This window comes from Hemiscyllium ocellatum, chromosome 23, assembly GCF_020745735.1.
Source record: "Hemiscyllium ocellatum isolate sHemOce1 chromosome 23, sHemOce1.pat.X.cur, whole genome shotgun sequence".
In the NCBI taxonomy this organism is placed as follows: domain Eukaryota; kingdom Metazoa; phylum Chordata; class Chondrichthyes; order Orectolobiformes; family Hemiscylliidae; genus Hemiscyllium; species Hemiscyllium ocellatum.
This window is the reverse complement of record NC_083423.1, coordinates 46,061,359-46,088,979: the sequence shown is the minus strand read 5'-3', so window position 1 is coordinate 46,088,979 and position 27,621 is coordinate 46,061,359. Positions and strand designations below refer to the sequence as shown.

The following is a 27,621-nucleotide window of genomic DNA, read 5'->3' as shown; positions in this document are numbered from 1 at the left end:
CAAGTAATTGAACAATCCTGATATGTTTTCATGTATACCACACAGAGCAGATTTGAAGTTAGGAAGCTCAGCTCCCTAATCTTGACTTCTGGAATATGAGTATCTCATTACCATTACAAGCTAGGAAACACAACGGCTGAAACTGAGATAGTAAGAAGGTTGGAAGATGTTCATACGTGAGAGAGGGAGAGACAGGATGGAAACTGTTGGAAGGGATAACTCGTTGTGGTCTGATTTGAGTGTACACTTGCTTGTCTTGGATTGAATGTTTGTGTGTTGTTCCCTGGAGCTCAAGATCCGGGAATGTTATGAATTTAATTTGCATTTTGGGAATCTAAGATGATTTTTTTAAAACGTCAACTTGTAGGACAATGATTCTGGACATGTTAACTGAGCAAGCTTACCTCATGATCTTTCCCACATAGTTTAGACTAGTCTCTCGTTATGATATACAGGTAGAAGGGAAACTTATCTAGCTAAAGGCAATTAGCCATTTGGCCTAGCTTGATCAGGGTTCCCACTTTGATGTGCATGTAGCTTAATTAGTCAAGCATGCTCAGACTGTTCAATTAGTTTCTCTTCTTCTACAATCTCTTGCCATTTTATTGCTGCTAATCTGATTAAGGACATGTGGGATTTTTATAATCTCAGTACCACTTTCTAAATAAAGACAGCTTGTTTGCAGCAATGAGGGGAGTAGCCTGAGAGCTCTGAGGGGAAAGAGCTGGCGCTGCTACTCTGCTAATGGTTTTAGAACCTTAACTCAAGACTGGCTTGTAGGTATCAATATTATAGTGTAACATTGATGCTGTTGGTAAATAAAGGCAATAACTTAAACTAAACTGTCTGTGAGAGTTTTACATTCCAGACTACCACAGAGTATGATCTCCGGGACGAACCAAGAGAGGCTTACAGGTCGCGTCCATTAAGGATTCTTTGAGCCGTCTTGAATAGATACTTTAACATACCCATCCAGATGCCTTTTAAATGTTGTAATTGTGCCAGCATCCACCACTTCCTCTGGTAGCTCATTCCAGTCACACATCATCCTCTGTGAAAACGTTTCCCCTTAGGTCTCTTTTATATCTTTCCCCTCTCACCCTAAACCTATGCCCTCTAGTTCTGGACTCTCCCACCCTAGGGATGAAACTTTGTCTATTTACCCTATCCATGCCCCTCATGATTTTATAAACCTCCATACGATCATCACTCAACCTCCGACACGCCAGGGAAAACAGCCCCAGCCTATTCAGCCTCTCCCTATAATTCAAACCGTCCAACCCTGGCAATATCCTTGTAAATCTTTTTTGAACCCTTTCAAGTTTCACAACATCCCCCCACAACTAGACAACCAAAACTATCTGACTGATCCCTCTTTTCTTTCACATGTTGCTTTGCCATCATCCAATTCTGGCACAGCGTCATAAATAAAATGCTTAAGTGGAACACGAAAGACATACAATACAAGAAGGGTACAGCACTGGAAAACAGAATTAGTGAGAATTTGGGCCAATTAGATTCTAGTTAATGATTCGTGCACCTTCAAGAGCTCCTCAATGTCCTCTGTGTCACATGGGCTCAATTGAAGGCCAAATCAAATGCAATGTATTGCACATGCACATAAACTGAACTCCCACTGAAAGTATTAAAAAACAGGGCGGTCGTGTGGTCGTGCTGGATTGACAGTAGTGGTGTCATTTATAAGCTCAGCATTCTAGCAAAGGAAACCTCGTCCCTAACTCACTTCCCTCACCAGCATTATGTAAAAGGATCATTACGCACTTACATGGTTTTGTCTCAACAGTTGCTTTAAGTTGACTAGTTTTGACATTTTCTATTGTCATTTTGAACTATAAAAGTTTAGCTTGCCATGTGCCAACTACTAAATGACTCAAGGCTGAGTTCAAGGCTAAATCATAATCCTGTTGCAGTAGTGGTCACACCCCTGGGAATGCTGCATGACTGAGAACACAGATCACACAGCGGTGGTGTGCTGCTGGAAGGGGAAGCATGAGGAGGGGGGAGCAGAGCTTTCAGCAAGGAGCCAGGAATGGCCAGTTCCTCAGGGATAAATTATCTGAGCTGAACGTCAACAAGGAGGGATGTGTGACACAACTGTGCTCTGTAAAGATGTCCTCACTGAACTCTGCCCCCTGCTGCAGTCATAGGGCAGAGCAAGGACAGCGTGGTCAATGGCCGGGAGGGTGTGTATGAAAGTTAGCTTTTACATTGATGGGCTGGCTCCTCACAACATCTCTCAGTTTGTCATTCATTGCTGCAATCAAAGCTGCAACATTGGTCATTGGACACTTTTTAAAAAATAATTGTAGGATGTGGGCATCACTGTCTGGCCACCATCTATTGCTCATCCTTTGTTATAGAGTCATAGACTCATACAATGTGGAAACAGACCCTTCATTCCAACCACTCCGTGCCGAGCCACCGCTGCATTCTGATCTAGTCCCATTTAGAGTCATACAGCTTGGAAACAGATCCTTCGGCCCAATTTGTCCATGCCAAACATTTCCCAAACCAAGCTAATCCCACTTGCATTTGGCCCACATCCCTCCAAACATTTCCTATTCCTTAACTAAATGTCTTCCAAACATTGTAAATGTGCCTACATCCACCGCTTCCTCTGGCGGTTCACTCCACTTACGGACCACTGTTTGTGTGAATAAAAAGTTCCTTCTCCTGTCCTTTTCAAACTTCCACCTCTCACCTAAAAACAAAACTCCCCCTAGTTTTGAACTCCCACACCCTTAGGAAAGAACACTTACTGCTCACCTTATCAATGCCCCTCATGATTTTGTAAACCTCGCTAATGTCACTCTACATCATGGAGAAATCGGTGCACACTAGGCTGACCACAAATACCATGTCAGAAAAGGTGGCCTTCCAGCCTGGTGCAAAGTCCTGTATTAAGTTGGTGCTGGACTCCTCCATGCTCCTTGATACTTAGACTGTATAATAGGCTATCCAAAGCCCCACACATGTGGTGAGCATAGCCAGCAGTTTACTTCTGTAGGGTGCCCATCAAAGTCCTCATCTAAAACCTCTGCCCTGGCACCAATATGCCACCTCACCCTCCATTCAATTGGAATACTTTGCTTATCCCTTATGCCATTTGTGTCCAACGTCTCACCCAGATGCAGATCCCATCTGGAGTCTATTCACAAAGATATTTTGATGTCAATTGGTTTTCACCATCTCGGTCTTCCTGGTATTCATTCATTGGCAAGAGTCAAGAGAGTCAAGAGTAGCTTTTGTCATTCTACCATGTACAACTGATACAGTAAAAATGAGACAGCGTTCCTCCACTGCCTGCCTAAGTTGGTCTGCGTGGGTTACTTGAATTGAAAATGACACAGGGACATGGCAGTGGCATGGGGAGGGAAAGCAAGAGGTGAACGCTCACCCGCTTTACTACATCTAAACCAGGAAAGAGTATGGGATGAAGTGAAGTGGGTTGGGAAGAGCAGAAGGAGGTCTCAGTACACCATCATCTTCGACAGTGCAACCCGGGCACTGGTTGTGGTGTCAACAATGGCTGTCCTAATAATGAGCAACATAGTGTTTCCCGGGGAGAGGGGTGGGAATAAGATTACGCAGCTGTAATCACATTCCTCTGGTTAGGTCCAGTTACTTCCACTTATGCACTACCTTCTCCTGCAAGACAATGCAAAGTGTGTCAGTAAGTGTAGTGTAATCTATTCGTTGTGACGTAATGGTTATGGTCAAATTAGTCCCATTATGTACATAGTGAGAGATGTGGAAGAAAAGACTGCAACAGTGCTGAGTGTGCAAGGGTCTGAAGAAACATAGGAATGTTGGAGGCGAGTCCCAAATGATAGCGATTGTTGGTGAGTGGGTAATGAGGTGGCATGAATTAAACAATGGCTGAGACTATTGGCTCAGTCCTAAGAATATGACATTAGAAAGTGCCTCCACTGCCCTTGTGTGAGGAGACTGACATTTTAAAGTAATGCATACAGCAACTTGGCACCTCTCTCCTGGCACTAGAATAAACAGACTTCTACGCCCACCCTGTCTTCCTGAAAAGACAGGGCATCTTTCCTACTCTCCAGCACTTCCAGCAAGACCTCAAGTTCAGCTTCAGAGAACACGTGCTCTTAAGCATTTTCAATGTTGTGCCATTCTTCACTGTTTTCCAAACTCCCCTTGCTGCCACTGCTGGTCCAGTCAAACTGAACCAAACCCTTTCAGAGATGAGGCTATGCAGTGCTGGCAAGTTATGATTTTGGGCCCTCTGCTGATATACGCAGCCAACAAAATGCACAGTTAACACTGGCTAAAGGAATCAGTCTTTCATATGACTGGGCAACATGAAGTTGGTGTCTAGCCTATATTTCACTGAACAGAATGATGGTTAAGTGCATATCCCCATTGCTGTGCCTGCCTTGGGGTCTATCTAATTTAGCACCCACCAAGAATAAAGGGGAGTAGATCGGGCTCACGGTATTTCCCAACTTGTCCAGAGAGTTTTTCCTGCTGCTACCTCTGAATTTGGATGCCACGCCTGATAATTCATTGTTCTTGTACAGGTTCCACATGCCAGGTGTGCATGTTGGGAACGTCTGTAATGCGCTGAAAATGTGTTGCTGGTTAAAGCGCAGCAGGTCAGGCAGCATCCAAGGAACAGGAAATTTGACGTTTCGGGCATAAGCCCTTCATCAGGGCTCCTGATGAAGGACTTATGCCCGAAACGTCGAATTTCCTGTTCCTTGGATACTGCCTGACCTGCTGCGCTTTAACCAGCAACACATTTTCAGCTCTGATCTCCAGCATCTGCAGACCTCACTTTTTACTCAACGTCTGTAATGTGTCCATTTCCTACCTATTAAATACAATGGATAGAAATTTGCTAGGGCTACAAATCATTTGCATCCACATCGGGATGCGAGGTTCCTATACACTTTCCCTTGCTCTACAAGCTGTGCCAAGGGTAGGGAGTGTTGCAGATCTCACTTTACAGTAAAAGCTATTTTTATTTTACACAAAACAATATTTTCTGAAGAGGATTAGGCCGTGTACAATAGTTTGCAGGTGCCAGTTACAGACACAAGTCAGTACAGCAAGGAATAAATTAGTGAATAATTGAAGAAACTTCTACTTGGATCTGAGCTTTAAATTTAAAAGTTATGAATGGATGGAGAACTCTGTGTAGTGGCTGCGATGGGAAATGATTTGGGACATTGGAATTCTGGGCTTGGATTAGGTACACGTTTGTCTGAAATGAAATGCACTACACTTCTATTGATGCATCAGACTCAGAAAATCCTTCTTTTTCCTCTCCTAATTCTTGGCAATCTCTGGTGCACTCTGGACATTGGCAGCCACACTTTCAGCTGTGCATTCAGCCGTCAAGGCCTTGAACTCTGAATTCCTTCTCCAAGGAATTCTCTTGCCCCTGTCTCTTACCCCTACCTTATACTCCTTTAAGGAGGCTGGAGAAACCTGATTAAATTAGATAGCTTAGATTAGGTTCCCTACAGTGTGGAAACAGGCCCTTCAGCCCAACAAGTCCACACTGACCCAGACCTAGACCCATTCCCTCTGACTAACGTACCTAACACTATGGGCAATTTAGCATGGCCAATTCACCTGACCTGCACATCTTTGGATTGTGGGAGGAAACCCACGCAGACACGGGGAGAATGTGCAAACTCCACACAGTCACCTGAAACTGGAATCGAACCTGGGACCTGGTGCTGTGAAGCAGCAGTGCTAACCACTGAGCTACCGTGCGACTACTTTGATCAAGTGGCTAATTAATCTTTTGTTTTGTGGCAATTTCTGAGTAACTTTGCTCTTGTAAAGCACCTCAGGATGTTTTACTAGGTTAAAGGCACTATAGAACTGTGACTTATGCTGTCTAATTTGAAACACACCTTTCACAGGGCTGTGTCTCAGTGGCACATTTTAACAGGCTGTGGAATAAAATGCAATGCCTTACCAATGTGAGAAACCCCAGCAAGGGAAATAGCTCTTGGGAATAAGTCATGTTGGGGTAATACAAAAGATGTCTGCGCTTCTGGAAGGGAAGTACAGAGGTGGGAAAAGAAGAGAAGAAAAAGAGGTTGCAGAAAATAAATGTGACGAAACAGGAATGAGTGCAAAATGAAGAGAGGCATCAGGTGAATGCAGGAGCTGAGGTCTGAGCTGATATGGAAAATGTAATGAGAGGTACAGGCAGCTTGAGAAGGGCAACAAGAATCTGGGTTAAAGTTTGCGATGAACGCTTCCCTGAGGCTTGCTTCAAAATCAGCTGAGGTTCAAGCAGGGAGTGAGTGGCCAATGGGAGTACATCACAGATGGCTGGTAAGGGACTACAGGGAGGCCAGGGTGGAGGAGAATTAAATGGGGCAGACACACTTTAAGCGCAGATGCTGCAGCTGTGCAGAGAAGTCAGTGCTGCATTCGGAACAACCCTCACCACAAAGCCAGAAAGAGAACAAATGGACAAAGGGAGAGACTCCAGGAAACAGCTGGACAGAGAGTGAGAGAGACAGAGTGAGACAGAGAGCAAGAGAGAGAAAAACTACCAAGAACAAGACAAGTCACAGAGAGAGTAAGAATTTAGAGAATGAGCCAGGGTGCACTGAGCACTGACCCTACATTGGGACTGTTCTTCCATAACTAACCCAAGTCACCATTCATCAATTAGACTCCTGACAGAGATCATATTGTGGCTATTGCATCATAGGAAGCATCACAGTCGAACCTTTGAACAGAGTGGCACGGTGGCTCAACGGTTAGTACTGCTGCCTCATAGGACCAGGGACCAGGTTTGATTCAACTTCGGGCTACTGTGTGGAGTTTGCAAATTCTATCAGTGTTTGCATGAATGTGATCTAGTTATCTCCCAGAGTCCAACAATGTGCAGGTTAGGTGGGTTAGCCATGGGAAACACAGGAACTGGGTGAGTTCAGAGGGATAGCGTAGAATCGATGGGCTGAATAACCTTCTAAATTACCAGGATTCTATGATTCTTAGTTGACATTCACAGCTGCACACCTTTGAAGCTTAGGGTCTCTAGTCAATGATCGGGAGCAGACCCATGTTTTAACATTTTTTATAAGTAAAGAAATAAACTAAACCAATTCAGCAAAATATCAAAAAGAGAGTGAGGTTTATTGTTTGTTATATCTTGCTTCTTCTAAGAGGCAGTTAATGCACTGGAGGCTATGACACTGATTGCCACAAGGTTGAATGAGACAGCTTCAGTGGCAATAGGTAGTATTTGTCTCGCCATATATTTGCAGATGTGATTGCAAGGAATTACAAAATGTAAATCGTAAAATGATAAAGCATTGAAAAGAGGCCATTTGGCCCACTGTGCTTGTGCTGGCTCTTTGTAAGGGTTACTAATTTGTCCAACTGCCCAGTCTTACCCCACAGCTCGTTCTGTTGTGCACGAATTTCTGTCAAGATTTATTTTTGCTGAAGTTACATTTCTCCTTCTGTGCTCATGGCTGGGTTATTTCTGAGGGTGTAATCAGACATCTTGCCCTCCCAGATCAGAGCTCCACTCAATGGGAGTATAGGACAGAGAATGGGTAATGTGCCTCTGCCATGTTGGATTCCAAGTGTCTCCCTACCTGTTCTGGGAATTGAATTCCAGAGTGTCCTGACTGAGTGCTGATTCCCGCAGGCGCTCCTGACGAGCTTTACGACGCCGTTCTTTAGCAAGTTCTTCTTCGTCATCATCTGTTCTCTGACTAGTCATTCTGCCAATAAAAAAGAATTCATTGTGAATACGGTCAACATTTACTCTTTCATGGTATCCATTTGTTCATCAGTTTGAAAGTTCAAATTCTCTACACACTCGCCCATCAGCCCTTCTCCCTAACCCCTCGTCAATTCTGAATCATACAATTTCTAACCATAATCATATTTGGAAGCCACTGGGACTTCTATATAAAGAATGTACAAAGAGGAAGTCAAGGGTGTGGTAATGCCCTTGGGTTTGCTATTATGAGGGATCTGTAAGCAGAAGTGTTAATTCTATCATCAGTCTTTCAATAAACAAACTGTATTAATAGGCAGCACATCTCAAAATAATCACCCACTTATTTTATTAAAAGGGCACTACCAAGGCTGCAATGTAATTTAATAACAGCCAGCGCAATTGTTGCTTTAAGGGCACCACTGGTATAATTGAATTATGATATAGTCTTATCAAACTATAATGTTTTAAGAAGTGAATCAATCCAGAAATAACTTAACTAATGAAACGCAATATTATTATTCCTCATATTATTGGTCTTTACCATCTCAAAGGCATGCTAGACATAGTGGTGCCCAGAAACGGAAGATCAAATTCACTCTCTCCACCATCGATGCACAATGGCAGAAGTGTGCACCATCTACAAGAACCATAGCAGAATGTCTCCAAGCTCCCCCATCAGCACCTTCTAAATCCATGAGCTTTACCAGCTAGGAGGCGGTGCATGGGAACGCCACTACCTCCACATTCCCCTTCAAGACACATACCATCCTAACTTGGAACTAAATCACTGCTCCTTTACTGCTACTGCATCAAAATCCTGGAACTCCCATTCTTATGGTATTGCGAGTGCACCCCAAGGACTGCAGCAGTTCAATAGCACAGTTCACCAACAACTGCCCAAGGGCAATTAGGGATGAGTAATAAATGCTGGCTTACTCACTACACTCACATCCCATGAATGGATGAAAAAAAGACCAAATTCACCTTATTCACTGGTCTTATCAATCCATCACATCTTTCATCACTTCAAAGAACTCAGCAGGTTTGTCATGCAAAATCTTCCATACCATAATTCATGCTAATCTCTTCTAACTACTTTGTCTTTGCTTAAATATTTAGTAATCTAATATTCAAATACAAATCTTAATGTTTTTCCTTCCGCAGACTTGAGCTAGCGATCGGTAATTATCTGGTCATGCTTTGTTCCACAGAACGTGAACAGACGTTTCATTAGCACTCTCCTGTCTGCTGGCTCACTTCATTCTCACCAGAACTCAAACGTAATTACTCTACTTCTTTCCCCAGTTCCATTTAGATCATCTGATGCTTTCAATGGGTTTTTAATCAGAGGCCAGAGGAAGGATACCCTCACAGTCCATGTAGAATGCAGGAAAAGTCATGTAAAATTAAGGACTATCAAGAGCATTATAAAAGATAATGGGGATAGTGCTTTTCTCATATATGACTTGGAGGTGCCACTGTTGGACTGGGAGGTACAAAGTTAAAAATCACACAACACCAATGGGTTTATTTGAAAGCACAAGCTCCACAACCACCTGATGAAGGAGCAGCACCTTGAAAGCTAGTCCTTCCAAATAAACCTGTTGGACTATAACCTGGTATTGTGTGATTTTTAACTTATTTCATTGAGACATAGAGGTTCAATAGAAGAACAGGACACCTTGTTGCAATGGAAAGTCACACTCTATCTTATTGTTCCATTTGAACAATACTTACCTATTACTTACCTTTTGCCTAGTTTCTTTGGAGTAATAAAGGATTCCTACTCAATGAACAGACATTTGTCAACATTGTTATGAGAAAAGGTTGGAAAGATTCAACATTGAGAGAAGGTTGATGTTAGGGGCCCTCAGAGAGGTAGACTAAATCCAGAGTGAAATAGGAAAGGGTCATCCTGAACACTATTTGAAGTCAAACCACAAACCTGCCATTTGGTATGAGTCCAACATAGTAAAAGAAATCTTCTGAACAAATGTCAAAAAACACTTTCTCACGAAAAACTTGATTAATTCTTGACGGGGTAGCTGGCTAGGGTGTTGAATGATTGTGAAATTATTCCAGGGAAATGTGATGGGGGTCAAGTTATGGAAAATTAATTAAATGGGCAGCAATACTACCCTGGAACTCAGAGATACAAGAACAGACAAAGGAGATAAAGAGAATTAGCAAAGAGAAATAACAGAGCTAGAACTGAAAAGATTGATAAGCAGTGATCTTAGGATAAAATTAAATATTTTTGTATAAATTGTTCCTAATCAAATCATTGCTGGCACGCTCTAAACTTCAGAACTGTCCCACCAAGCATGGAATCATGGCATCAGTGTGGTTTGGTTGGATTTGATTTGGAATCAAGATGCACTGGGTTTCCCAAGAAAAGTATGAACACTCACTCTGTTCTATAGCCCACAGCTCAGAGGCAGTTTCAAGGCATTTCTGAAGCTGTGCTGGAAAACCTGTTAAAATGCACTATTATGCCTTGTGTTGAATAAGCTCCAAGTCATTTTGGTTGCCATGGACCAGTTTGGGACAAATGACCTTTCTCCCTGCTGTTGGACACAAGTACTTCATGCCAGTGCTGAGGTTATAGTGTGAGGGAGAGGGAGACCTTTCACTTGCCAAGGGCACATAAGTGAATTTGGGATGCATTGGCAACATCATGGATTTGGGTGGTCACAGATATAGATATGGAGAGAGGGAGAGAAAAAAAGAAATATAGAGAGAGAGAAAGAGAGAAAAAAGCATCCTGTACAAATTGACTATGCAAGTGAATCTTTACTGCATACATAAGGAATTATGCTAGATTACACAACACATGGAAGTGGGAGGGACTTTCAGGAAATATACACCAAAGCATGAGAAATCTAAATAATAGAAAAATTAAAGCCCTTTGACTGAAATTCAAGAACTATTAGGAACCCTCAGTTAATACTTATCAAACCATATTTTCTCCCATCTTACTTATTCAGGACTTTAAGATAAAATTTTACTTTAAATGTTGATGCATTCTGAGGTACTGTTAGATATTCTATATACTCCGCAAGTGGGAAAGTACATATTCCTGAGAGAGAAATCCCAGAACATTAAAATATTTGAGATGTTGATAGCATAGTTAAAGCTTATTAAAATTAAGCAAGTCATTTGGAGAAATGTAATATTCTTGGCAGCTTCCTCTCCTGTGGAATAGTTCTGTCAACCCAATGAACCCAAGACTAAGCTTTTGAGGAATTGACTAGCTTGAACTCAGCTGACAGCAGTTATCAGGGAAATACTCTGAATCTAAATTAACCCTAAATAAGAGTGTACTTCAGGCTTGGCAGTGAGAAGTCATCAGGTTTCTCCAATCCCTCTGATCATCCAACCTGTCTCCAATGGAATGGAAAGCTCTGCCCAAGGAAGTTTTTGGTTTCTGGGTGGGGGCACTATCTGTGGCAGGTAAATCACATGATAAAAATTCAAGGAATGTTCCTCACCAGGGAAAGAATTTCTACTAACCCGCTAAGACCATATTCATCTTGGATAACTTCATAAACGATTCAATGTTCTTGTTCCTCCAAGAAGGATAAATGACTAGATCATTAACTGCAGCCTGCAGGGAGGATTATCACCTATTGTTGACATGTCCTGGGCAATTAGTGGTGCACTATCCATCATGTTCTGATGTGTGGTGTGGTAAGCAGCATTCTCACTGCAGCTATACACGCAAAGTTTAGGCAGAAGTATTGTCCAAGAGGAGAGGGGTGACTTTATAGAGATATTTCAGATTACAAAAGGGTTTGATGAGGTAGGCAAATGGAAAATATTTAACATTTAAGGCAAGAGACAAGAACTAAGGGGACATCAATAACAGTCTCTAATAAATTCAACAAAGAAGCAAAGAAACTCCTCTACCCACGCTGAGGTTATAATGTTATCCAACACTCAAGAAGTGGGCGGCACGGTGGCACAGTGGTTAGCACTGCTGCCTCACAGCGCCTGAGACCCGGGTTCAGTTCCCGACTCAGGCGACTGACTGTGTGGAGTTTGCACGTTCTCCCCGTGTCTGCGTGGGTTACCTCCGGGTGCTCCGGTTTCCTCCCACAGTCCAAAGATGTGCGGGTCAGGTGAATTGGCCACGCTAAATTGCCCGTAGTGTTAGGTAAGGGGTATATGTAGGGGTATGGGTGGGTTGCGCTTCGGCGGGTCGGTGTGGACTTGTTGGGCCGAAGGGCCTGTTTCCACACTGTAAATAATCTAATCTAATCTAAAAAAAAAGTCACACACACAACAGAAGAAGGAATTTAGGGCTATATTGATAGCATTGTGCGATGGAAAATGAAGGGAAGCTCACATAGGGATTAAACACCTGCAAGATCAGTTGGGACAACTGGTCTGTTTCAGAGCTGGACGATTAATGTAATTACGATTATCTGACAACTTTTCCAGCTTAGCAAATGTTGCCATGACCTGATTGTGGAAAACATAATTTGTTCTTCATTTAGAAGCCAGCAATGGAAAAAAAGAGGCTCATTGTTCTCTTTCTCAAACCAGGGGCAGTTGCTATAGAGAGTATATTCTTGACATAACTATAAAACCGAGCAGACCACATGAAAATTAGACCACCTATGGAATAAAAACATAGTTGGAATGCTGCTAAACTGCTAATGATGTTTTTTTAAAATTGCATACAGTAGTTCTACTGTACAGTGATGAAATGTCTGACCTAGCAGTCGAGAGTGACAAGCTAAATTAACTTCAGTCTGGGCTGGTAATGGATTTAAATTGGGTGGGTCAGACAGGAGTTGCCATACTGTCTTTTCAGCAGGTTTACGTGAAATCTCAGCTGTGAAACTATCCAGAACAACTCCATTGCTGATAGCTAAATGCAAAGATCTACATATCTAGAACAGTGGTTTGTTTGAATGGTGTCTAGTGGAATTTCACTAACCTAAGTGTGCAGCACCCTGTCACATTGATAAACCCAAAACATTTCTCTTTAAGCACTTTAACCTTAGCTGGTGGCCCCACTTTGGATTAGATTGAGTTCCAGAAATGCACAGCATGCTGCCAGGCAATTAAATGGGATAAAGAACAGGGTGATGCCACAGATCAGATTGGCATATGAAGTGAGCTGCTGCTGCAGGCATGTTCTTATTCTGTAACAGTAACTTTTAAAAATGACTGGTCCACAACTAGGCATCTATTCAGAATGGACGCAGATAGTTTTGGCCTTTGTCTGTAACTTCCAGTCAAGTTGTTCTTTTGGTTAATCCTTGAAAATCATGAAGCTATTGGTGGCACGGTGGCTTAGTGGTTAGCACTGCTGCCTCACAGTGCCAGGGACCTGAGTTTGCTTCCAGCCTCAGCATCTGTGTAGAGTTTATACTCTCCCCCTGTCTGCATGGGTGTCCTCCGGGGGTGCTCTGGTTTTCTCTACAGTCCAAAGACGTACAGTTTAGGTGAACTGGCCATGCTCAATTGTCCATCGTATTCAGGGATACATAGGTTAAGTGCATTAGTCAGGGTAAATGTAGAGTAATAGGGTAGGGGAAACGGGTCTGAGTTGGTTACTCTGCAGAGGGTTGGTGTGGACTTGTTGGGCCAAATGACCTGTTTCCACATGGTCGGGATTGTATGATTCTAGTCCTGATGTCTGAGCAGTTATTGGCAGAGAAATTGGCTGGCTGAAAGAACAGAGGGTGGTGCTTGATGGGAAACGCCCATCCTGGAGTTCAGTTCCTAGTGGGGTACCACAAGGATCTGTTTTGGGGCCACTGCTGTTTGTCATTTTTATAAATGACCTGGATGAGGGTTTAGAAGGATGGATTACTAAATTTTTGGACGACACTAAGGTCAGTGGAGTTGTGGATAGCGCTGAAGGATGTTGCAGGTTACAAAGGGACATAGGTAAACTGCAGAGCTGGGCTCAGAGATGGCAAATGGAGTTCAATGCAGAAAAGTGTGAAGTGATTCACTTTGGAAGGAGCAACAGGAATAAAGAGTACTGGACTAATGGTAAGATTCCTGGTAGTGCAGATGAGCAGAGTGATCTTGCTGTCCATGTACATAGATCCCTGAAAGTTGCCACCCAGGTTGAAAGGGTTGTTAAGAAGGCATACGGTGTGTTAGCTGTTATTGGCAGAGGGATTAAGTTTTGGAGCCACAAGATCATGCTGCAGCTGTACAAAACTGTGGTGCGGCCGCACTTGGAGCATTACGTACAGTTCTGGTCACCACATTATAGGAAGTTTTGGAAAGGGTTCAGAGGAGATTTACTAGGATGTTGCCTGGCATGGAGGGAAGGACTTGAGATTGTTTTCGGTAGAGAGAAGTTTGAGAGGTGACTTAATTGAGACATATAAGATAACCAGAGGGTTAGATAGGGTGGACAATAAGAGCCTTTTTCCTCAGATGGTGTTGGTTAGCACTGAGGACGCAGCTTTAAATTGAGGGGTGATAGACATGTCAGAGATAGTTTCTTTACTCAAAGTAGCAGAAGTGTGGAACACACTGCCTGCAACAGTAGACTCATCAACTTTAAGGGGATGTGAATGGTCATTGGAAAAACATATGGATGAAAATGGAAAAGCGTAGGGTAAATGGGCTTCAGATTGTTTTGGCAGGTTGGCACAACATCAAAGGCCGAAGGGCCTGTACTGTGCTGTAATGTTCTAAGTCCTATCTTCTAAAGAGTTTGCAGTTATAGAATGCCTTTATAATTTTATACATCAAGTTTAGAAAGTAGCTCTATTACACTCCAAATCTTACAGTGCAGTGCTGTTCGATTAGTATTTTACTCTCTCATGATAATTTCCTAACTTTCAAGCAAATTTTAAATGCTCTGTTAGTGCAATCAGTTAAAGCTCTTCTCAGAGTGGACACATCTATTGTGACTACATTGTCTCCATGTTATTTAGAATTACAGTGGTCACAAAATTCTCTGGTCCATATGGTGACCAAGTGGTCAGATATCAAATTTGCACAAATAGATCATAGTCTTTGGAGCTGTAAGAAGTTGCCTGGACCCCTCCAGAGGCAAGATGTTCAAATGAAGATCATCTGGTACCTTTAGCTGTGCACATGCTAAGAAAGTTTTTGCAGTTAATGGGAGTGAAATACATCTTGGACAATGTGGTAAAATAGTTGATGGCCTATTTCACTGTTCACTTGATTTACTCAGCTATTGTCTGGTGCTGAGACAAGAGGAACTCCCCCTAACTCTCCATGAATTCAACATTCCGGTTCTATCATGTGTAACTTTACAGGGGATGGTATTAACTGATACCGATGGGCAAAAAAACAGGCAAAGCAAATCAGTTGCTACCTCGGCATCTTGCCACATTTTCATTTTTCTACGTGTAGTAACATGCCATGGTTACACATGGTCCCCAAACACAGGTTGGGGAGAATTTGTTTTCTCAAGTAAATATGTACTCATTCTGATCATAATTTTGCATTTCCTTTGATCTTTTTGCTAAGGCAACTTACTGATCAGGCGGTTGTTTTGAACAAATTCTCATTTCGCTTGGACACAATGTATTTGTGATTTTATCTTGCTTGCACTCAATTCTGAAGGTAACAGTAGTGTTGATGCTCTCAACAAATTGCTTTGTTTCACACTAGATTCCCGTGAAATACTTTGGAATATTTTGTTATGTCCCAATGTAAGTGCAAGGTAAAAACAGAAGAAACAGAGTAGGGCATTTGCTCTTTGGCCTATCCACCTCAATTCCAACTTTCCACATGATCCTGAAGTCTTTCGGCTCCTTTAATTCTAACAACCTCTGTTTTCAATGCATTTTAAGAGCTTTCACGTCCCTCCTTGGTAGAAAATTACAAGATTTAGAGTGCATTGAATCACCATTCTTCTCATGTTAGGCCTAATCAACTGAATAAGGTCTAAGACCCTATTCTGACACTATGACTCGTAGGACTCTTGATTCTAGACTCCTCGGTTGAGAAGTCATTTTCCAGCACATGTTCTGTCAAGACCTTAGATTCATTTTACTTTTCAATGATAACAAACTTTAGAGAAGATAGGCCTAGTCTATTTAATCTCTCCTCATAGGACAATTACCTCAAACAAGGAATTTTTAATAAATCTTTTTTGCGCTCCCTGTAAAACCAGATACCTCTGTCCCTAGCTAGGGAGCTAAAACTGTACACAATTTCTGAGGTGTGACCTCAAAAAGATGCAGTAAGGTTTCTTTCTAGAACTGCAATCTTTTGATAGTATAGGTCAAAATATCATTTGCTTTCCTAATTGCTTGCTGTACCTCTTCTTATGTTTGGTGTATAAAGCCACTCAAGTGCCTCTGAAAACCAATATTTCATAGTCTTACTATTTGAAACAAATCGGTTTTAGTATGTTTTCTTTTATAATAGATAACTTCAAATTTCACCAAATGATACAACATCTGCTCCTGCACATTCACTTAATCAGTCTGTATTCCATTCTGTCTTTGTCTGTTTCTCACAGTTTAGCTTTCTGACTAACTTTGCATCATTAGCAAACCTGGATACGTTAGACTCATTTACGTAAATATCTGAAACCCAAGAACTGATCCTTGCGGTACTCAAGTATGTTTCTTTAGTCCTGCACTGTTTTCTATCAATTAATCAATCCTTAATCCACATTAACATCTTACCCAAATCTCTTTGGAATCCAATTTTGAAAATTGCTACTTATATAGTAATTCAGCAAATGTTTCTTGAAAATCCAAATAGGCCATATTCAATGGTTACCTTTTGTTTATCCAGCTATGTAGTTATAATCTTAAAACTTCCAACAGATTTGTTCTTTTCAGAGGTCTGTGTTGACTCTGCTCAATCATAATGATTTTCCAAATGCCTTATTCCCTCATTCCTGGTATAACATCTATCATTTTTTCACTACCATTGGCAGACTAATTGACTCAACTTCACCCAAACCCACTCTGCATTCTGATTTTCCAAGGTTACATCATTCCTCTTTATTGTTTTTATCCCGGTATTTGTCACAAGGACTGGCCTCTCGTTCTTCATTTTACATATCTCTTATCAAAGTCAAGTAGCCTGGAATATTTAGTTTCAAACTTGATCACTTTGCAATCATTTTAATAAAATTACAACAGTCATTTCTTCTAACTCGACAGTTGCGTTCTTCTGTGACTCTGCACTATATAAAAATCGCGCAATAAAAATAACACTTAAAGTGTCGGTGATGTAATCGCATTACTGCCAGCACATTTTACAAGTTTGTGTTTTAGAAACAGCGATCCCTCTTCATCAATTGCATTACAGCCAATTAGTGTTAACAAAAGATGCATAATAGTAGAACTTGGACCAAACCCATTTATTCTCTCTGTCAATGTATTATTTTGCTCTGTTGTGAATATTTCATGCATTCAGATATAGTGCCTTTTGCTTTAACCAATGCCTGTTTTTCTTTCCCTGAAGGCCTGTTATCTTTCTTTGTCCCTTCTGGCCCATCCTGTTTGCTTTAACCAAATCTACTGGGACAGCCTGGTAGCTCAGTGGTTAGCACTGCTGCCTTGCAGCGCCAGGGACCTGGGTTCGATTCCTGCCTCAGGTGACTGTCTGTGTGGAGTTTGCACATTCTCCCTGTGTCTGTGTGGGTTTCCTCCCACAATCCAAAAGATGTGCCGGTTGGGTGAATTGGCCATGATAAATTGCCCATACTGTTAGGTGCATTAGTCAGGGGTAAACATAGGGTAGAGGAATGGGTCTGTGTGGATTACTCTTCAGAGGGTTGGTGTTGCCCATGTTGGACCAAATGGCCTGTTTCCATACTGTAAGGAATAAAAAAAAAACTGCACCTTGGTCTAAGTTATTGGTTTAAAAGTTCATCATTTTTGTATTTTCCAACACCTCCTTCATTAGCTGAATTTTCTTTCTGATCCACCAGGGCACTGTTGCTAGCTGTTATAAAATTTACCTAAATAACAATCATGAGATTGGGCCAAGTAAGATTCTGCATTATAATTGGAATCCTGCTCCCCAAATTGCCTTTGTAGAAGCTTATTCCTGCTTTTATCTCCATTATTGATTCCTACCTGGACCATGGGTCCTTCCCCACCATTCCAGATTCTTGGTATGACTGGAAAATCAGTGCATCATCCAGTGTATTCTGACTCAGGTTAGGAGTGCATTCACCTCTGACTAAGAACAAGTTCAAACACTGCTGCAAGCCTTAATTTGCCAATATTGTACAGAGTGAACAAGATTCCTTCCTCAACAAACCCTTGAAATGTGGATTAAATGGTCATTCACAGAAGGGAGGAATCTTGTTCAGGATATCTGACGAGCTCTTCAGTAAAAGGTTTACTACGCAATTGTACACTTAGCTAATCAAATAGAAACTGGCTTTCTTGTCCCATCCTGCATTTTGTGAAGCACTTTGAGACAACCGAAGGAACTGCTTCTTATATAGTGTACAATTTATTCATATTGACAATGTTTGTTTTCATAGATAAACTGCAACAATGATTGCACTGTCTGTATGTAAATAGAGGAACACTTTAAATTCCAGCTGCTCAGTTGTCAAATTTGTTTGACAGGGAGAAACTTTTGAGTTCAAAGGAAATGAATTTACTTGGACTTCAATGAGCCTTTGAATCTTCGAGCTTCTTTGTACAGAAGCCTTCAGCTTCATCCCAGTTATCAAGAATTTAAGAAAAATGTACTCCTGCAATGAGAGACACAGTAGGCGATGCCTGTACTCAGTTAGCTGGTATATGATTACTGCTCCAGGGCATGTCGACTGGTGAAAGGAAATCAATAGACAAACGAATGCTTTTGTTCCCATCCTATGGCAAACCCAGTTTTGTTATGATAGTCTGGACAATGGGGGCTGTCCATTCAGCTGTTTGATGTTGTGACAGCTTTTGATGAGCTTTTAACGATTGTGAACCATTTACTTATGATGTATAGAATGCATCAAATTTTTCAACATCCTGTTTATTTTACTGTAATCTGAAAAAGAATTGGTCAACTAGAGACAAAGTTCAGCTGAATTTGTTCTTCTGACATTTTCTAATTGTGGACAAAATGTCTAATGTTAGAATTAGCACTAATATTACGCTGTAACCCAGGAACTAAGTAAGCACCATTAACTACAGCTTTGACTGTCAGCAACTCTAGGGCAATGATCCAGATGTTAATGACTTGGAACAGAAACTACATTCTGCTATCTTCCGTATAAGCTAATTCTTCAATTCGTTCATTAAGAATGATTCAACATCTGGACCTTCTGCATATGTGGTTTACTTAATTTATATGTATCAACCTGTTCAGAAATACATCTAGGGCGGGTGGGACTTGAACCCAGGCTTTGTGGACCAGAGGTAGGGAACCATACTACTGCACCACAAGAGTCCTTGTGGATTACTTACCAAACCATGGCAAATACAAATCTGATAGAATTCTCTCATTCAACACGTCCATCTTGGTCCCACATTAGGAATGTTATTGAATCTATTCATGAAGTAATTCCCCTTATTTTGCTCTTATTATTCAATTCAGGCATTCCCATTAATAACACAAGAAGATTTAACTGATCTAAATTCCTGAGTGAATGGGGAGCAAGTCAGGAATTCAGAGTTTTAGCTTAACATCTGGCCTGTGATTGTTTTGTGTGATGCTACCACATCAGTATAATAACTCCACATTACTTGTGGTAAATTATTCACACACAGAGGAACCTCTATTATCCAGCATTTGAATTATCCAAATTTCAGATTATCCAGACAAGATTACAACGTGCCAATGCTTGGCTAAACAATGGTATCCGGCACTCGATTATCCAGAATTCAATCGACCAAATGAAATACTTCCTTGCCTATGTCCTTGGATGATAGAGGTTCCTCTATACCTCTGTGCAGGAAAATTCTTCTACGTTTGGCTTTCCTCACCCAAGGTTCAACTCAAACACGTGCCTCGTTGTTACCAATTCTCTAGCTAATTTTTCACCACTTTCCATTTTAATATCTTACATATTTTTATACTATTGTCTTTTCCTTTCTCTGTTCCAGTGAACAAAGCCTCAGAATTTTGAATCTTTCCTCAGAACTATAATTTCTTTTTAAGAAACTGGAAAGAATCAAATCAAAAGAGAACCCTTAGTATACCATCTCTTTGTTGACTGATTCCCATCTGTTTGTTAACTTGTGATGTTTTATGGGGGAGGAGGGGAGGACATTTAATGCAGAGGAGTCAATGTGCTGAAGACTCCCGATTCACTGACACTTAGTGCCTGGCTGATGGACCCTGCAGTGTGAGGGGGATTAGCAGTGAGGCATGGAGAGCATTCATTCCCACCCCTGTCTTTGCTACCGACCCCTCCAACTTTCCCTCATGGTCTCCATTCTCCCCTCTGTCATCCTCTGGAGAATGCATTACCTGCACCTACCACTGCCATTGCTGGATCAGCCTGCAATTCACAACTGCCATCTCTGATTGGTGGGATGGCCATCCCCAAGGTCCTTGATCCCAAGCAACTGCCCAGTTAAGTGTTTAATTAGCATTTAATTTGAGGACTTGTCTGAAAGGTGGAAACATAGGACTCTTACTGTCTCTCCTTGAGAAGGACCCCAGTCACTTGCATTAAGTACCACCCACAATTTTCAGTGTGCTGGATTTCCAAAGTTATTTCTATTAACAGGAGCAATGAAATGTTTCTGATCTTGTATCCTGAACAAACGTGAACAACTGGATTAAAAGTAGCATGATAAATACATTTCAGAATCAGGATCCTTCCCTCCAAGTCTCTCTTGCACATCCCAATTGCCTTTGTATCCACTGGCAACCCAGTTTGCAGCTGCTTGGATGGCAAGCTCTGGAATCTACCCCAAATATCTCAACTTCTCTTTTACAATGCTTCTTAAAACTTACCAGCTGTGTATTGCTGCCTTATCATGCACTCAGTATCAGTTCCTTCTCTGAGCATGCTTTACTACACAAAAGCATAAGATAAATGTAAGTTGCTCCTGTGCTACATTGCTGTTATTCTCAAAAGATAGATAGTGCTCTTTTGTTGCATTCCAGATCCAACAGGCTCAGGTCAGATAGTGCAAGGTTGATGCAGAGGAAACCACAGTCTGTTCAGTGTTGACAGTTTGGCTTCATCCTGACCTTAGAAAAACATTCACACAGTAGCATTTCTGGTTGCTTTTCAGACTGAGGTTGTGAATTTGGTTTGACATTGCAGGTAATTTGTAATATAGACCTGAGAGCACGAGTTGCAAGTGTCTAAAGCTCATTGCCTGATAAGCTAACCTTCAAACTGCAGTTTGACTGGCTGCAAACAAAAACCCAATTTTAATTTATGCAAATGACAAACTCACATATTGAGTACCCAGAAGCCATTGCCTTACAAGCTTAACCACTCCATTGAAAACAATTCTAGCTAAATCAAGGATTAGTCAGTGGGTAGCAACAAGCCAACACTGGAGGCCTACAGAAATGGACCACAGTGGGCTAAGTAAATTGTGAGATTTGGTGGGTAACTCAGAGGTGCTCAGAACCTTGAGGCTTTCTTGTGGGATCCAGAGGAGGACTATAATGCCTCCCAGCCTGAAAATGAACCTTTCTGGCCCTGGATCCGACTTTTGACAGGTTTGACTTGAAGGAAATATGACTGTTTGTTCGTCGCCCAAGGTTAAACAGAACAGGCTCCAGTGATATTAACAAAGCCTGGTCTGATACCTAAAGAGGACATTATCGCCTTGGGAAAGGTGTGTCTGCACTGCCTACAACTGAAAATTGTGTTCAGTCAGATCAGTCAGGAGAGGAGTGTATTAGGCCTCCAAGCCTCTGAGTGCAGCTTGTAGTTAAGCAGGGGCTGTTAGTACAATGTCACCATTTCTTAGTTTTTGGAGTTGCAAAGAATGAGTGAACATATAAGCAATTAACAAGAGGAGGCCATTCGGCCCTTTAATCCTGATCAGTCATTCAATAAAGCCAAAGCTCATCTGATCTTAACCTTGAATATCTCAATAATCTTTCATCCGCTTGGCGGGCGGAAAATGACGGACGTGAATTCCAAATGAGGCACACTCAATCAGTGATTGGAGCACAAACCATCTCTTTTCCTGTAATAAGTGTATGATTAGCTCATAACAAAATAAAGATGGCACTTTTGCCAAGATTTAAAATTTGACCCATGTGTATTCAACAAGGAGCTGTGTCACTTGCTCTTAAGAATCCTCCTCTAACATAGTTTCATATATGCCCTAGTTATTTCACTCTGTTTAATTTTACCCGATAAATTGGGAAATGCCAAGGCAAACAATGACTTCTGTCTGTGTATGTGTCTTTAACTTCCTGAATGACTTTCAACTCCAGTCTCACCTACGCCAACAAGAGGGCTGCTGTCTGGAAACAAATCAGCAGGCATGTAAATGAGCACCAACTGAAGAAGGCACCAACTGAATCTTCAACATGACTAGATTCGCTGACCTCAACCACTGCTCCATTGTTTGTAATCCTGCTTTCTTACAGCCCAGTGGTGCCGATCAAAGTGAGCAGCACACGTATTGAAAAGCCCTCAGTGGATTAATGGCAACAGTGTACAAGAAAGACTTTGTCATGTGCTGCCTTTGTTGGAAGGTGGAACAATACAACAGGACGAGCTGAAGCCTAGCGTACTAATCTGTCCATTTTAAGGAAAAAGTAACTGGGTGGGGGGTGGGTAGGTAAATGCACGACAGAACATTGGCTGCTTTATTCACTGAAGACCAGGTTCCTGCTGATTCCCTGGTGTTTGCATAAAGCTCAATATTACAAAACCAGAAACTCTTTAAACGGGTACTTACTTTGAGAAAGCTGACCAGTTCTGTTTGCTATGTGTTCTGCTGGCCATTATTGAAAGAACAGATTCCTGTAGGCTTTGGCTGGATTTCGTTCTTTTTAAAACTGTCGACCGAGCCACACAAGTGAATCATTCAACTGATTTAAATGCCTGGCCTTTCTCCTTCAAAATGGCCTATCGTCTCATATGCAGACATACCGTGTTCATCTACAGCTCTCCTGAGGCTCCCTCATCATTTTGAGGAGAGGCTGCAATTAGGTTCTGTGGTTGGATCTGGGTCACATGATTATGGTATTGCTTGTAATAGAAGCACTCCCTCCCCCCCCCCCACCTCCACCCCCCCAAACCTGAGCAATTTGGTTGAATTACTGCTGTTGAGCTGCCTCTTCACTTTCAGCCTTTAAAGTCAAACTATTTTCTGAGAGAAGAAATGTTCGACATTCTCAAATATTTTGTGTTCCAATCCTGTTGGTCTTTACAAAAACAACTTGCATTTATATAATGTCACTAACGTAGTAAAGTGTCCTAAGGGGCTTTGTAGATGCATCAAACACAAAGTTGAGACAGCAAGCACAGAGAGGTATTAGGACAGATGATTAACAGCTTGGTCAGTCTGGCCTTTTTGGAGGTACCCATCCTGCCAGAGGCTGAGGACCCATCAGCATTCGAGGCTCCATTGCCCTGAGGTGTCAACTGCTAGCAGGAAGGCTGCCATTATAGATTAAAGGCGGGTGCCAGAGGGGCTGATCCACACCAGCTCGGCTCCTCTGAAGATTTCATTTAAGTTGTGCCTCTGAGGATACTGTGTAGGTTTGATGGACTGCCCCCCTGTGCTAAAGTAGCCCCAGGGCATCCACCGATGTGCAGACTTGGCTGGCCAGCCACGGGAAATACGGGGTTACAGGGATAGGGTGGGATGCTCTTTAGAAGGTTAATGCAGACTGGGTGGGCCAAATGACCTCATTCTGCCCTCCATTCTGGCACATCAAGCCTCCCTGGTGGTTCTCAACCTACCTCAGTCCTGCCCAGCTCAGCCAGCAGGGTCCGTTAAGGTTCTGAAACCGTTGGCTGTCAGATTGCTGCCAGCGTGTCCAATGTATACTTGCCATTCGGTTAAGAGAAGCGAGCTTGGAGGAAGCTGCCTCCAAGGTGAAAATCCCGCCTCAAATATCAGCTTAACATTTTGGCTAAATCTGGACAAGGGGCACAGTTTCAACATTGCGTGGACAACATGTACCTCGCGAGAACTGTAAACTGTGAGAAGGACAATGGGGAAGTTCAAAAAGACATTGACATGTTGGTGGAGGGAATGGATAGGTGGTAGATAAAGATTAACATGGAGAAGTGAGGTGAGAGAGTGTAATACAAAAGGTATGATTATCAAGGTTGGCAGGAGGAAAGACACTCAGGAATACATGGACATAGGTGGCAGAACAGGTAGAGAGAGAAGCTAGTAATGCAGATAGTATTCCAGGCTTCAAAATTAAGAGGCACAGACTACAAGAGTTAGGAGGTTATGATCGTCCTTTCTTGGTCATTGGTTAGAGCTCAGCTGTTTTTTTTATGCATTGCCAGGATGAGGATGTCACTGGCTGGGCCAGCAGTCCTTGCCCATCCCTAATTGCCCAGAGATCAGGTAAGAGTCAACCACATTGCCGTGGGTCTGGAGGCACACGTAGGCCAGACCAGGTAAGGATGGCAGTTCCCTTTCCTGAAAGACATGAGTGGGTGCCACTATTTCATGAAGGCATTGAAGAAATTGTAAAAGAGGCTTCCAGAATGTGATGAGAAACTCTGGGGGCAAACAGGGGCGTTTAGTCTGTTTTCCTTGAAGTGGAGAAGGATGAGAGGAAATTTGATGGAGGTCCTCAAAGTTGACAGGAGCTGGACAGAGTATTTAGGGATAGACTCTTGCCACTTGTAAACAGATTGAAAGCAGTTTTAAAGTGTTTCCCAAAAGAAGCAATCATGAAGATAAGAAAAGGAAACAATTTTCACACAGCAAGCAGTCTGGGTTTGGAATACACTGCACGTCTGCATGGGTTTCCTCAGAGTGCTCGGGTTTCCTCCCACAATCAAAAGACATGCAGGTTAGGTGAATTGGCCATGCTAAATTGTCCATAGTGTTCAGGGATGTGTGGATTAGGTCTATTAGTTAGGGGTAAATGCAGAGTACTAGGTTGGGAGAGTTGGCCTGGGTGGTTGCTCTTTGGAGGGTCGGTGTGGACTTATTGGGCCAAATGACCTGTTTCCACATTATGGGGAATCTATGACACTATAAGTGTGATGGGGGCAGGTTCAATTGAGGCTTTCAATTGGACGATCATTTAAATGAAAACAACATGCAAGGGAATGGGAAAAGGCTGTAGCTCAACACTTGGTCAAAGTACACAAAGAGCTTGGGCAGACATGATAGGCTGAATGGCCTCCTTCTGCACAATAATAATTCTGCAATTTGTGAACAGTGTGAACATTATGACTTGAACTGATGGCTCAGATACAGGATGATGAAAGTTCATGGTGCCATCTCCAGTAACAGTTGGTAAAATGTTGCAATGAAAAGATAAATGATCAGAAATATGTCTTAATATACAAGCTTAGATGTAGCTTTGAGAAGTAAATGAAAAATTTTGAAGTTCTGGTTTCCTCAATGCCTGTTCCTGACATAGAGCCTTACCCACTATATGTGCATTATGGAAAACTAGGTAAATATGCTGCTATTTTTAGAGTTTGCACACTGAAGGTGGAAACCCAATACAAAATCAACAGAAAATCCTGGGAGTATAGCTCTGATATCCTGATTTGTGTTCCATTCACCACAACACATGGCCCATGATTCTTGATTAACTAATACCAATTACAGATGACATTTTGGGAGCAATAAATGGATTATCATACCCACCAGCTCTAATCCTATTCATCCACACTCTCCTAATTTCTTTCAATCCTTTCTCTCTCCAGAAAACATAAGAGGAAGAAATCAACAGGAATATTCCAGGTGGATCCAAGGTTTAACTGCTGGTAACTACTAGACTTAAGCAAATCAAAATCCTTGAATCTTGGATGAGCTGAGCATCAAGTGCTTTGGAATGATAATGAGCAATATGAAAAGGAGACACATAAATGTATTATGGATACAGGGTTGGCTGACTGCCAGAAGGCAGTGTGTAGGGATAAAGGGGTCTTTTTCAAGATGGCAACCAGTGATGGGACCACAGTTATTCATATTATACATTAATGATCTGGTTGAAGAAACTGAGGGCATTGTTGCTAAGTTTGCACATGACACAAGGATTGGTGGACGGACAGGTTGATGAAGCAGGGACGCTGCAGGTGGACTTGGATAGGCTAAGAGATTGCGCGAAGGAGATAGAATATATTATGGGAATGTGTGAGGTTATGCACTTTGATAGGAAGAATAGAGGCGTAGACATTTTTAACAGGAAGTGACTTTGGAAGTCATAGCACAAAGGGACTTGGATCCAAGTTTATCATTCTCTTAAGGTTAACATGAAGGTTCAGTTGACAGTTAGGAAGGCAAATGCAATGTTAGCATTCATTTCAAGAGGGCTAGAATACAGGAGCAGGAATGGACTGCTGAGACTGTATAAGGCTCTGGTCAAAGCACATTTAGAATGTTGTGAGCAACTTTGGGCCCTGTTTCTCAAAAAGAATGTGCTGGCATTGGAGGGAGTCCAGCAGAGGTTTACAAGAATGATCCTGGGGATGAAGGACTCGTCATATGAGGAGGGGTTGAGGCCCCTGTGTCTGTATTCGATAGAGTTTAGGAAGATAAGGGTAGATCTCATTGAAAAGTAAAGAATACTGAGAGGATAGTGTGTACATGGATAGTGTCATTTCCACTAGCAGGAGAGAGTTAAAGCCAAAGGCATAGCCTTGGAACTGAGATATGGAGGACTTTCTTCAGCCAGAGGGTGGTGAATCTGTGGAAGCTGTGGAGGCCAAGTCATTGAGAGCAGGTAAGGCAGAGATATATAGATCCTTGATCAGTAAAAGTTACACTGAGAAGGCAGGAGAATGGGGTTGCGAAACATATCAGCCATGATCGAGTGGTGGAGCAGACTCAATGGGCTGAATGGACTAATTCTGCTCATATCTTTTGATCATCAAGTATTCACAAAAACTGCCTGAACTGCATTAAAAATATATGAATATTGGAATATAAAAATAAATCCCATGCAATTCTCAACAATATCAACATCCCTCAAGGGGCAGGAGAGCAGATGATGCAGTGCGTCCAGTGTTTTGTATCTTACAATGGTCGAATGGAACTTGCTCCGTACCAAGTAGGTTCCATTAATTATCGCCTTTATGAATGAAGCACACACTCCAGCAGAGACTGGGATATTGATGGCAGAGGAAGGGTGCTCACATAGCCTTATTTTTCTCCACACCATCACAGGTAAGTGAGCAGTCAGCTTCAAAGAGGAATATTGGACTGGAAACATTAACGCTGTTTCTCTCCCGCAGAAGCTGCCAGACCTGCTGAGTTGCCCAGCCCCTTCTGTTTTTATTGAAAATTTCCATTCGTTACAGTATTTTGCTATTAATGTAATGGCAGCCATGCCTTCAGTTGGCTTGGTCATAAGCTCTGTAATTCCCTCTCTAGACCTCTTCGAAGCTGCCTAAAACCACCTTCTTTCAACCATCCACTGACTGTCAAAAAAGTATGTCCCCGGGCCATGGGTCACTTTACTATGTTAAAGGCACTACATCAATGCAAGTTATCGCTGTCTTTCTTTTATTGACAGTGGGTACAGATGTATGGGTTTAGCTACATATTAGAACTGGTGTGATCTCTGATGCTTAGGACGAAATAATCATGGCTGACACCACATTACATGCACAATTTGTTTTACAGCTGTGTTTTGAACCATTATAAATGCAACAGAATCACTGCACACAGTTCAAAAATGAAACTGAAAATATTTCCAACTGTGTCAAAACTTTGGCTAGTGACTGCCTTTTTCTATATTAAAAAAAGTCCCTGCTTTAAAAATCAATGAAATGTGAATACTTTACTAACAGCAAAATGAGGCCC

At 42.0% G+C, this 27,621-nt stretch overlaps 1 protein-coding gene across 3 annotated transcripts in view; it reads right to left on the bottom strand.

Moving 5' to 3' along the window:
- Positions 1-27,621, bottom strand: part of LOC132826772 (non-muscle caldesmon-like) — a 209,672-nt gene that overhangs the window by 68,300 nt on the left and 113,751 nt on the right. For all 3 annotated transcript variants that reach the window (XM_060842956.1, XM_060842958.1, XM_060842959.1), the window contains one exon: positions 7,623-7,751. In XM_060842956.1, coding sequence (XP_060698939.1) covers positions 7,623-7,751 — 129 coding nt within the window. The remainder of the gene's footprint in view (positions 1-7,622; positions 7,752-27,621) is intronic.